This window comes from Pomacea canaliculata, linkage group LG7, assembly GCF_003073045.1.
Source record: "Pomacea canaliculata isolate SZHN2017 linkage group LG7, ASM307304v1, whole genome shotgun sequence".
NCBI classification, from domain to species: domain Eukaryota; kingdom Metazoa; phylum Mollusca; class Gastropoda; order Architaenioglossa; family Ampullariidae; genus Pomacea; species Pomacea canaliculata.
The window spans coordinates 1713540-1725757 of NC_037596.1; the positions used below are offsets into that span (position 1 = coordinate 1713540).

The 12218-nt window shown below is 38.7% G+C and overlaps 2 protein-coding genes across 12 annotated transcripts in view; both read right to left on the reverse strand.

Moving 5' to 3' along the window:
* The window catches only part of LOC112569471 (A disintegrin and metalloproteinase with thrombospondin motifs adt-1-like), a 595732-nt gene that overhangs the window by 370529 nt on the left and 212985 nt on the right, over window positions 1-12218 (reverse strand). The gene's annotated exons all lie outside the window — the stretch shown is intronic.
* LOC112569495 (lipoxygenase homology domain-containing protein 1-like) lies at window positions 5409-12119 on the reverse strand. 2 transcript variants are annotated; one of them, XM_025247305.1, is made up of 3 exons: window positions 11978-12119; window positions 10710-10925; window positions 5409-6157 (listed from the first exon to the last, which is right to left on the reverse strand). In XM_025247305.1, the coding sequence occupies exons 1-3, from the start codon at window positions 12027-12029 to the stop codon at window positions 6093-6095; spliced, it is 333 nt and encodes a 110-aa protein (XP_025103090.1). In that variant the 5' UTR covers window positions 12030-12119; the 3' UTR covers window positions 5409-6092. The 2 variants fall into 2 exon arrangements, with proteins under 2 accessions (XP_025103090.1, XP_025103089.1); XM_025247304.1 differs by having other exon boundaries at window positions 5663-6157; window positions 10675-10925.

The following is a 12218-nucleotide window of genomic DNA, read 5'->3' on the forward strand; positions in this document are numbered from 1 at the left end:
CCATCAACCAGCGCAGCTTTCTGTAGAAATTACATGAAGGAATTCTCTGTACAGAGACCTCTCTTGTTAGTCACTTTTATTGCTCGTATTGCACTGAGTTCCTTGAACTAGCCATGCACACCACAGAATAAATTTGTAGGTGTTCTAGTCTTTCCAATCTACATCTGTGAATTAAGGCATTAAAACTGTTTAAAGGCAAGACAGAGCTATAACATCCGAGGACAGACACGCACACGCACGCTACTTTCCCAGTTTCACAATTGACCTTTCACCCGCAGTTATTATTGATATTGTTATCATCGTGTCTTCTTGTTTTTGTAAAGCGATTGAAGCCCTTCCTTGCGTTCTGTCTACCGGTGCTTCCTTTCAGGTCTTTTCATGGTTGAGCTCTTGGTATTGTACTTGCTTTCTTCATTTGTTGGAATAGAATCTGTTATGAATAATGTTTTTGAGTCTGATTCATATTATAAGCCGATGATGCATCCTAGGATAGACGCAGAAACGTAATCACAAAAGGTGTTAAAAACGGAAGGACCGTGATCAGCCTGGGATCAAGGAACAAGTGTTAAAGGGACACAAGTCGTGACCTGGAGGTTGATTCTACCTCTGTGTCTCAGGCCAGACTACTGTTGTTGAAAGTATCACGACTTTGACATTTTCAGAGAGCAAATATATCGCAGTAGGTTGTGATCAGAGGAATCAAATTATCTTCACATTTGCTATCAACATGTTGGATCATTTACCCTTCACAATTTTTAACCTTTACGACGATAATAACGAAGATGATGATGACGGGGATAATGGTGGTAGTAATGAGAGACTTTCATCTACTCTCATGTTTGATAATTAATGTCGACACTCATCCCTCTTGTGCAGTCGGAAGTGAGGGACACACCCATATGAGTGATGAAAGACTGATTACGTGATTTAAAGTTTAACTTTTGTTGGACATCTTTGAGCCGGATCTCACAAACTTCAGTAACGCTGAGACTTAATAATGGATGGTTTCCTCTCCGGTCGCATTTGTTTTATCTCAACTGTTATTTGGCTGTTTTCTGCTTTGTGTTTTACAGAAATGCTAACGTTGTTATTGCTTTGGCACTATACATTAAATGAGCTCACAACAATGGAGAGGATTACATTTATTATATTTCATGTACGAACCCCAGGATGCTGTTTTACACCAGCTTGTGGAGTCATCAGCATCCATCTATCCATCCACACTCAAACTCAATTTAAATATTTTTTTTTTTAGTTAAGACCATTTCAGCCTTTTTCCCTTTTACAGGGAGAGCATTAAAAAAGCCTTCTTCTCACTCATCAATTCACCTATCCATACGTTTCTCCTCTCACACTAATAAATAACATTACTTTTAATGCATTGCCTTCTTGTGAAGGACTATGAGAGAAACAAGATTTAAAAAATAAGTCCAGTAGGTAGGACCGATTTTCCTGCTCTTGTCTAACCGTCTGTTATTCACACAAATGATGTTTTCCTTTTCATTCAATAATTTTAAATGAATTGCTACCTGTTGATACTAATCAACAAAATTATAGAAAATAATTCCATTGTTTTCAGCACGAAAGAATCGCAAACACATTTAGAGAGAGAAAACCGCCTGTGGCATATAAACATTACTCTTAGCGGTGTGGGTGTGGTTGTGCGATCAGTCACAACAATATATTTAATACTGTATTATACCGAGGTTAAGGCCATGAGACAAAATACCGGCATGAAGACGTGAAGGTGTGGACCGCCACGCCATTCTCTTCATTGGATTTATTGCTGCTCAGTAAAATCCTGCTCACAGGATGAGGCCTATTAAAAAATTCTTTCACAAAAGTTATTAAAGTTTTGAAATTGTCTGCGGGTTTACTGTCAGAACACTATTTTAGAAAAGGACTAAGGAAGACGGCCTTTAATAGCCAGAGTGAGGCAAGAATATCTGGCGGTGGCGCTGCCGTCATGTGAACATCGTGTAGGACATAACTGTCGCCCACGTGACGAATGTAACGCGGTGGACAAGAAAATGCATTTAACATTGTACATTGTACTTGACTCAAACGGCTCTTACAATGCTCACAGTCTATCGCTGATTTTTTTTTTTTTTTTTATTATTAATCCATGATTATGTCTGGGTGTGACTGAGTTTGTGAGATCCGGCACGAAGATTTCCAGCAAATGTTAACTACGAATTTCACTATCAACATCCCACCACGAGCAAGGGAGTGGTTCTTACATCCGACTACGAGAGCAGGATGAGTGTCGACATCAGCCATCAAGCATTAGTGTAGTTGCAACATTTTATCATTTATTGTCTTAGTCGTCGTTGTCATCGTCGCTGTATTTACGAATACATAATATTGAAATAAATAAATACATGGGAATTATACGGTATAAGTTTTTTCTTCTGCATATGCATTTGAGATCGGTAATGTGGTCTTTGTCTTAGGATGTAATCAGTTAAACTAAATAACAGGGATGCATGTCGGACAGACACACACTGAGATAAAAAAAAAAGTTGACTGGAGCCAGTGACAGCAGACTGCAAGTAAAGACAGAAGTGAACAGAGCTTTAACATGATTTAGTTAATAAATGTTTATATTGTTGACATGATAGAATTTCACGAAGTCTTTGTATTCAAGACATCCTGCGAAATGGTTTAATTTACAGATGAGATGGTTTTCCCAGACTAATGTCAGTAAACAGAACTTTACAGAAACTCCTCAGGAACATGTTAGTTCGTTACTCTAGCGTCCCCCTTTCTTCTCTCCTTCCTCTTTTATCCGAACACAAACAAATATTTACAAACACTAAAGTACTTATATATATATAGATATAAATAAGGCGCCAGGCAGTGCGAGTGTATACACACACGTTGATACACAAGCACACGTTAGTGCGCAAGCACATACACATACACACAGACTGACAACAGCCTCTACAGACCGGAAGAGATGGAGATGAAGCTCGAGGAGATTTAACATCCTTAAAGAGGAAGTGACCTTACCAGGCACCAGCCGCCATGTTACATGGGGAATTGTTAAAGCAACTTGTATTGTTGGTATTGCACTGAGTTTATTGAACCAGCCATGTACACCACAGACTAAAACTTTCGACTGTAGTCGTTCTAGTTTTCACAGTCTACATCTGTGAATTTTTTTTCTTTTCAAAAATATTCTTTTAACTCAAGTCTTCTGTAGTTAACCCCCCCCCCCCAAATGAAACCCCAAAACAACGACGACAACAACAACAAAAACAAAAGCCTGTGTTCTTTTATAAATCTGTCAACTTTAATGTCAACATAAGAAGACGAGTTGCTTCTAACTGATAAGTTTTCTGTAAAAGATAAAAACTCAGAAATCGACGGGTGATTATTTTGTTCTAGACTGTGGTGTCCAGAGAATTTCTTCTGCCACAGGGCCCAAGACAGCAGACTGGGAAGAAAACTGAGGACTGGGAATGAAATTTGTACAAACAGACTATCAAAAGATAAACGTATTAACAACAAACAGAAATGCACTCTGTGTGACACTTGTATATGTGTGTGTGTGTCGGGGTGTATGTGTGTGTGTGTGTGTTTGTGTGTTTGTGTGTGTTTCGAGGTGTGTGTGGAAGTCGGGGTGTGTGTGTGGGGGGGGGAGGTCACATTATTCCTTGTGCTGTTAGAGCCAACTACTCCGCACATGGACAACACACACAACTATTGACAGAGACTAATATCTAATTTGGAAGAGTTATTATTATTTCAAAGTTTCTAAGCTGATTAGGTTCTCGCTAAATCAAGGAAGTGGACTGTCAGGGTTTGTCACATTCAGTCTGTGGTGTCCAAAGGGTCCCACATGACTGGCTAAAAAAAAACCTTTTCATTGCAAAATATGTTTGTAAATTGTAAGGGATACTTGTAAATATTTTAAAGTTATTCGTAAAGGTTGTGATAGAAATTTTGAATATTGTTAAAGATAATTGTAAGGATTGTGAAGGTTGTCATGTGCTAGGAGCCAACTTAGCTGTTGTATGTCCATGTCATTCTTATAAATATACAAAACATATAACAGCTGGTTCATTTTGCCTATCTGTAGGTACAGTCCAGAGAGAACTGTCATTAGTTAATAAGGGTGAAGATTTTATTCATGATCATTGTAGAAATATTGATGTTTCTTTTATATCCAATCAAGGAAAGCTGTTAAAACTCATGTCCAACACAAATCCTCCTTGTGGTTTAAGATGAACACTGGAAAAAGAACAGCCTTCAACATACAGTGTTTGTCATATACCTGCTGTAGACCAGCCAGCCTTGTTAGTAGTTTAAAAAATTGTGCACTGTTAACAATGGAAGCTTTAAACTAAGCATGACACAGTTATTTTACCCAGGTACAGGCTCACATTTCCTTACAGGAAAATCATATTGTGATTTAGTTGTATGGTCTCTGACTTATTACTATCAATAAAGTGTTTGCTGACCCTGAATTCAAAATGTTGCATCCCAGAAGGCCTCTTACTTCTACAAGCATTGAACTATGGACCAATGGATGGAAACCGATTCTTTGGGAAAGTGGACTGTCCCTATCAGCAGTTCCACACTGCTTGCCTTAAGATGAAGAGAGTACAAACTGGGAAATTGATGTGTGTGTGATGAAAATCAGCTGGTATAAAGTGATTTAGAATTTGGATAATTCAAACATTTTTTTCTAGTATTATTTTTACAGTAAAAAGAACATTTTTTTGAAGAGAGCAATAGTTTTGTCTTAGTTTAAAACAGCAGTGTAGCTCAGCAAGTATATACTGTAGTTTTTGGTTTGCACACTTATATACTGTAGGGTTACAGGGGTTGGGTAAGGGACTAACAAGTGATTCCTATAAAAAAGAAACAAAACACCCCAAAACTGGTGGGAAACGGATAAGTTGGCAAATGTACTTGAAATATCAAAAGAACGAGAAAGTTCAAGAAGTACACATTCCTTCATCGTTTATATTATCGTACGTGCACAGTGAGAACAACTGCTGGAAATTCATGACATAAAAGTATAAAATAAAAAGCAAAGGAACATATATTTTGTGATCTTAAGCTGATGTGTGCAGTATTTTTGGCAACATCTGTTTTAGCCACTTCATATTGTCATCGCCTCTCGTTGCACTAACAAACATAATACAAGTTAATTTTCATGTGATATGAGCTCTCAACACTGGTGTCTTCGCCTTTTTTACTACTGCAAATATTTTGGATGCTGCCGCACTCAGAACATAATGTGAAACTGATCAGGGAAGAGTATATTTTTATATAGCAAATAATCTTTTTAATTTTCTTTCTAATTTATATGCATACCATCTGTATGATTTTCTTCTCAAATGCAATAGAAATATTGATAGAGTCACATGACCGAAAGTAAAATTTGTATTAAGTATATATATTCGTTATCACAGACTGTCTTTAGAAAGTTTCCACAAGTGGAGCCGCTGGCATCGAGTGGGAGCAACAGGATGTGGCCTCTCGTCTTTCTGCTCTGCTTCATTCAAGGTTTCGGTGTTCAAGGTAACAGTGATTGTAATGTACATTGAGAATACACAAAACACTTACAGTACACAGACAGAAATATTTTTGTTAAGAATAAAACAGAAGATTAGAAAAATACAAAAGACTAGAAAAAGATAAATACTTCATGCAACGAATTTGTTGGTGTGTTTTATATTTCTAGAGCAAACAATGTCTTTGTTAGGAGTGGAACGTCTGAAGCTATACTCTTGAACAGTAAATGAAACGATACGGAAAGATGGACTTTTAGCATATTCTTTGGTGTGTTTTATTTCCCTAGGTGTCGATTGGGAGATTATAATTCGTACATCGGACATACAAGACGCGGAAACAGACTCCGATATCTATTTTACTCACGCAGAAATTAGTTTAGAGTTCTACACTATTCTACAAGATGTACAATATACCGGGTTTGAAACACACATAGCAACAAATTTTGTCGTTTCAACAAACAGTGTAAACATAATATATTTCTGATATACTCGGATAGGTAACTAGGATATACTTTTTACTGCAGCCTGGAGCATGGGACATCGGGATAGATTTCCTTCTGATATTCAGTTTTCCCTGATAACAAGCAGTCGCACCAAAACCTCTGCATTATTCTTCCCTGAACCAAAATCTGTGAGCAACAGAAAAGAAGAAAAACGTGTATATGTATGGGAGATACGAGCTTTGCGACAAATGTGTAATCATCCTCAGAAATCATAAGCAATAAGACATTTAATGTCTTTAGACACGTTGAGAATTCTCTTTTCTGTATCATTGAGATTTAAATTTGCAAAAAGGACAAACATGACAACATTGCATGAAATACGCATTTTGCGAATGAATACTAAAAAATTTTCTCGTAAAGGCTAATACAAAGCATTGAACTTGCTTGTCTTTGTCCTAAAGGATGTAGTATTACTAAAGTGATAACCAGGTAAAATAACAGTCGGTGTGTCAGGTGCCATTGGAAATATTGTCTGCCTGCTGCCATTAGGTTTAGGCAAAGTAGTCTTTAACTGCAAATTACTTGGGGGACTTCCCGCATGTGTAATGCTTTGTTCAGAATATATTAAACTTAACAAATGAACTATAAATGTTAATAAATTTGCAAAATTTATGTTAATCTAAACAGTAAACAACGTTGTCGTGGTAATCAGTTGTGATATCTACCGTAAATGCTGCGATCTAATTCAAGAAATGTTTCCACTTAAATGAAATAAATCTTAGAGAAATATTGTTGGAATGTTGAGCCATGTCGACTACAACTTTTCTTCTATCATGATACAATCGTGTCAAAATATTTTGGCCCAGTATGGAAAAATACAGGACTGACTTAGCTTGGCTACCATTAAAGCTCTAGGGCGCAGTCTTAGACATATGTATTTATATGTATATATTATCATCGTGCTGGAAGCTCAGATTAGTCGTGTAGTGTGCCGACATATATATATGTCAATTACAATTCTTTATTTACGAGGGGTAAAATAAGCAACTGAGCGCTTTTTTCCATTTAGCCCTCGCCCTTTACAGGGAAGGAAATTATATAAATTTAAACTATATAACTAAAGTAATTGAGCATTAAGTATAAAAAATAGTAAGCATAGAGAAGGGTGGATATGTACAAGGCGATGGTTAAAGAGGAGATTTGCATATATTCACAAGGTCTCCTGGAGTTGGTAGGAATCTAGAGGCCTCATCTATATATCTTGGAAGTGTTTAGATAGATGGCGTCGAAAGCAGTTCAGGGAGTGCAATTGCTTGAGATGGAGAAAGAGGCTGTTCCATTGCACGCTCCCTGAGAATTGCAGGCTTGATTTGAAGAGGTCCAGTCTAGGAAAGGGAATATTCAGTTTTGGGAAGGTTCTAGAGTTATTGGAAGAAAATAGGAGAGAGAGTCTTGGCGATAGTTTACCCGTCAGTATTTTATAGATGAAGATGCATTTGTTAAATTTAAGTCTGTTTTTAAGAGGAAGGACGCATAGAGAGGTGAAGTCACGTGGGTCTAATTTCGGTTTTAGCAGGACGGCTTTGATAGCTCGCCTCTGAACACTAGCTAGAGGTTTCATGGAGGATCCACTAGCGGAGTCCCAGAGGTAGAGGCATAGTCAATGACTGACTGGTTGTGGGTTATATAGAAGAGTTTCCTTGTGTGAGTGTCAAGGAAATGTTTGATTCTGGACAGCTGGTAGACTTTCTTGGAGATGTTCTTACTTGTGGTGGAAATGTGTTGGGACCACGATAAGTTATTATCAATGGTAACACCCATGAGTTTATGGACCTGTACTTCAGTTATTGACTGAGCGCCGATTTGGATAGTAGGAAATGGGGTGGCTAGGTTTTGTCTTTTCTGTCTGGTCGTTAGAAGCATGACTTCAGTTTTCAGGGGGTTGAGGGACATGTGGTTTGAATCAGTCAAAGCCTGAAGCTCATCAGCGCTCAGTTGCAGGATGGAAGCAAGTGACTCAGTCTGTTGGTGGTGTGCGTGTATTGTGGTGTCGTCCGCAAACATTTCACAGGATTGGGATATGTGGAGAGGAAGATCGTTTATGTATATGGAGAAAAGCAGGGGTCCCTACTGACCCTTGAGGGACACCGAATTTAACTTTAAGGGGATCAGACAGTTGGTTGTTTACAGCAACTCTCTGAGTTCGATTGTCGAGAAAGGAGATAAGGAGTTCGGTGCTACTGGTACTTAGTTTGTAGAGAGTTAGTTTTCTGATAAGCAGATTGTGATTTATAACATCAAAGGCTTTGGCAAGGTCAACAAATAATGCGGCAGAGAAAAGATTATCATTAGTATTACTTAGCCATTGTTCCACCATAGATGTAAGTGCAGTGTGGCAAGAGTGACGGGGCCTAAAGCCGGATTGGTTTGTATGGAGGAGTTCATACCTTAGGATGTGCTCTTGTAGGTGCTTGTGGATGTGTTTTTATAAGGGTTTTGAGAGAGGTGATAGAATTGAGATTGGACGATAATTTGTAGGGTCACTTGGATCACCTGATTTGTGAATTGGGATTACTTTTGCTTGTTTAAGGTGTGTTGGAAAGTAAGATTTATCAATGCAGAGGTTATACAGATAAGTCAGGCTTTCAGTAATGGCCGGTGCTGAGAGCTTTAGGATTTTGTTGTTGATGCTGTCTAGACCTTTGGTGTTAGTATCTTTAAGTTTGGCAAGTGCTTGATATACATCCAATATAGTCATTGGGGGAATGGAGAGAGCCATATCAATGTGCTTTGAGTTACAGAAGCTTTGTAATTTGTGTAGTTTGTTTTCGTGTGACTTGTCATTTAAGACTACCCTAGTACCAATTCCTGCAAAATGTGCGTTCAGTGTGTTAGGGGCTATTGTCGTTGTGGGACTGGTTTTTCATGACTTGTTGGTTAGCTGATTGATGGCTTTCCAGATCAGTTTGGTGTTCTGTTTGCATTCTATGAGTTTGCTAAAGTAGTTTTTCATCTTGCTTCATTTCATAGCGGTGACAATATTTCTTTGCTTTTTGAATTCCGCTTCTTGGCCCCTCCTTTTAAGTTTGTCTCTTACATTAATTGCGGCTTGGAGCTTAAGGTCGAACCAAGCAGGTTTGATGTGGTGTTTAACACGTTTGGTTTGCAGCGGTACATGTTTATTGTATATTGTTAGATATTGGTTGTGCCAGTAGGTGATGGCTTCATCTGCGTCTGTGATATCGTATATTTTGTTTAGGGGATCGTTGTACAGATCAGCTAGAAATTTAGTTTCCTCAAAGGTTTTAAAGGAGCGGTAGGTGATTGTTTTGTGTGAGTTTCTGGGAACTTTGGTCCCATTTTTGTGCCACGTCAGGTAAACGGGGAAGTGGTCGCTGCAGCCTGTCGTGGGTACAAAGACTTCAAGTATGTTGTGTTGGTTGCTGACATAGATATGGTCAATGAGTGTCTGGGATGTGCTAGTGACCCTTGTTGGGGTGGTAACTAACTGGGTGAGGTTCGCTAGGCTGATCCTCTCTATCCATTGCTTATTCGGTTTTAGGAGATCGATGTTGAAGTCCCCTAGCAGCATATGCTCTTTGGATTCAAGGAGCACGGCATCTGACTAGGAGCTGAAGTGGTCCGTCCACTCGGCTCGTTCGTAAGGGTTTCTATAAAGGAATCCTATAAGAAGTGGAGCCGTATTTTTCAGCTTTACTTCTAGCCAGATTGACTCTACGTTGTATTTTTCTAGGTGGTGCAGCCACTTTGTGTTGAATGCTGTGCTGATGTAGGTGACTAAACCAGTTTCATGTTTGCGTTCTGGGTGCCGACGTTCCAGTGTGTACCCGGGAATAGCGATGTCGTTAAGGGAGACAAGTTCCGTAACCCGGGCTTCCGACAGGGCAAAGATGTGGAAGGGGGTTCCGAAGTTGTATATGAATGTTTCTACCTCAGGTATTTTGTTGAGGGCAGTGTTAATGTTTAGGTGGCCTATACGAAGTCAATCTTTAGTAGGCCACTATTTGTGTGGTCTATGTGGTGAAATTTCCTGAGGAATTAAGAAGTCTAATTATAGAGTACTTGAGTTCCAAGTTTTTAGTAGGGAAATAATTTGGCAGGCAAAAGTAATCTAGTAAATGTTAGTGAGAAGATAAAATAATCAACAAGTTGTTTCCAGTTTGTTCACGCAAGGCAACTGCGAGCCATCATTGGCTACCTGCAGACGGTGTGTTACCATGGTGACAGCCATGTAGCTGGAGTTTCTTACTTTCCGCTGTATCGTTTCCATCCTGGCTTGAGGCTAGCTCTCAGTGGCCAAGATGGCCAGTACCTACAAGCGCTGGAACCACATTGGTCCAACATTTTGTGCTGTCCGGGATGTTTGTATCGCAACGGATGGATCACATAATTACCAAATTAAATATCATTTATATCTTGGTGTCTTAGCATCTTCAATAGAAGCCTCTTAGTGGCTAAAGAATACACTACAAAATTAACTTCTTATTATTCTGTAACTGTTGTGTTTTTTCAGGTTAAAAGAGAACAGTCTTATGACATTTATAAAACATGAACGTGGCACAGTGACCAGATGCTATGGTGCTATTGACAGCTATATGAGTTGACTATTTGATCCAAGCACAACAATTCAGTTTTTTTCTTAGCATTTATGGCATAGAATGGATTTTAAAGTTATACTTTACCTCTCGGACATGCCAGGAAGGACAAATGTAATTACCGGCAGACCTAATGGTCAGTGAGCACACATCACCAATGTCGTCAGTTGTAACAAAGAATCTGTCTATCTGATTTCTCTCAAAGTAGTTTTTGTCAGCATTGCCCAAACTTATTTCTGCGGAAGATCCGCGAGATCCATGGAGAGTAATATAGATATCGGAGTCTGTACCCGCGCCTTCTTTGTCAGATGTATGAATTATAATCTCCCATCTGGCCCCTAGAGAAATGAAACACACAGACGAATATGTGAAAAGTCTCTCTTTCCATATCGTTCCTTTTACTGTTCAAGTGCATAGTTTCACAAGTTCCCCATTGTAGATGAACTGTCAGCGTGTGATGTGTAGATGTGCATGGGAATGTTTTTTATTTATTTATTTTTAATATGTATACTATAGATATTGGAAACAGAGCACACATCCCATTTAAATTGCACATTGGCACTAATAAAGTTGGTTGTTATTGTTATTGTTATTGTTACAGCTTCAGACGTTCCTCTCCTAACATCGAGGATAACATCGTTTGCTCTAGAAATATAAAACACACCAACAATTTCGTTACATTAATTATTTGTATTTTTCTAATCTTCTGTTTTACTCTTGATAAAGATATTTGCGTTTTCGGCCATTTGACTCTATCAATATTTCTATTGCAGCTGAGAACAAAATCGCACAGAAGGTTTGTGTATAAATTAGAAAGAAAATAAAAACATACTCTTCCCCGATTATTTTCACATTATTTTCTGCGTGCGGCAGAATCGAAAATAATTGCATGAAAATTAACTTGCATTATATTTGTTGGTGCAAAGAGAGGCGATGATAATACAGATGGTTAATACAGATGGTGCCCAAAATACTGCACGCATCAGCTTCAGATCTCAAAATATATGTTCCTTTTCTTTTTATTCTTTTTATTCTATATTTTTATGTCATGCATTTCCAGCAGTTGTTCTCATCATCAACCATTGTGCACGTACGATAGAGAAATAAAACACACCAAACAATATGCTAAAAGTCTCTTTAAAAGTCAGACGTTCCCTCCTAACATAGAGGATGACATAGACATTGGAGTGTGTAGCCGCATCAGGTATCTTCAATGTATACACAATAAACTTCCACCAAAAAACACAATCAATTAAAAATGAGTCTTACATTCATTATCCATCTTTTCTATTTTTCCCTCACCCCCAATTTTGTTCCTGACAGAAATATTTCTGCTTGTGTACTGTAAGTGTTTTGTGTTTTCTTAATGTACATCACAACCACCGCTTACCATGGGCACCACAACCTCCAAGAAGCAGGAGCACAAAGACGAAACGCCACATTCCGCTGACTCAACAGCCGCAAGCGACTGTATGTGTAGAAATGTTGTAAAGACAGTTTGTGATTATCGCGCGTCGCTACTCGTCGCAAGGTCTGACGTCACTGGTACTGACGTAAGATATGGAGGCGGGGGGGGGGGGGGGGGCTATTACGTACGAAGAGCGGGAAATCCACGTGGTGACGTTCAGTGA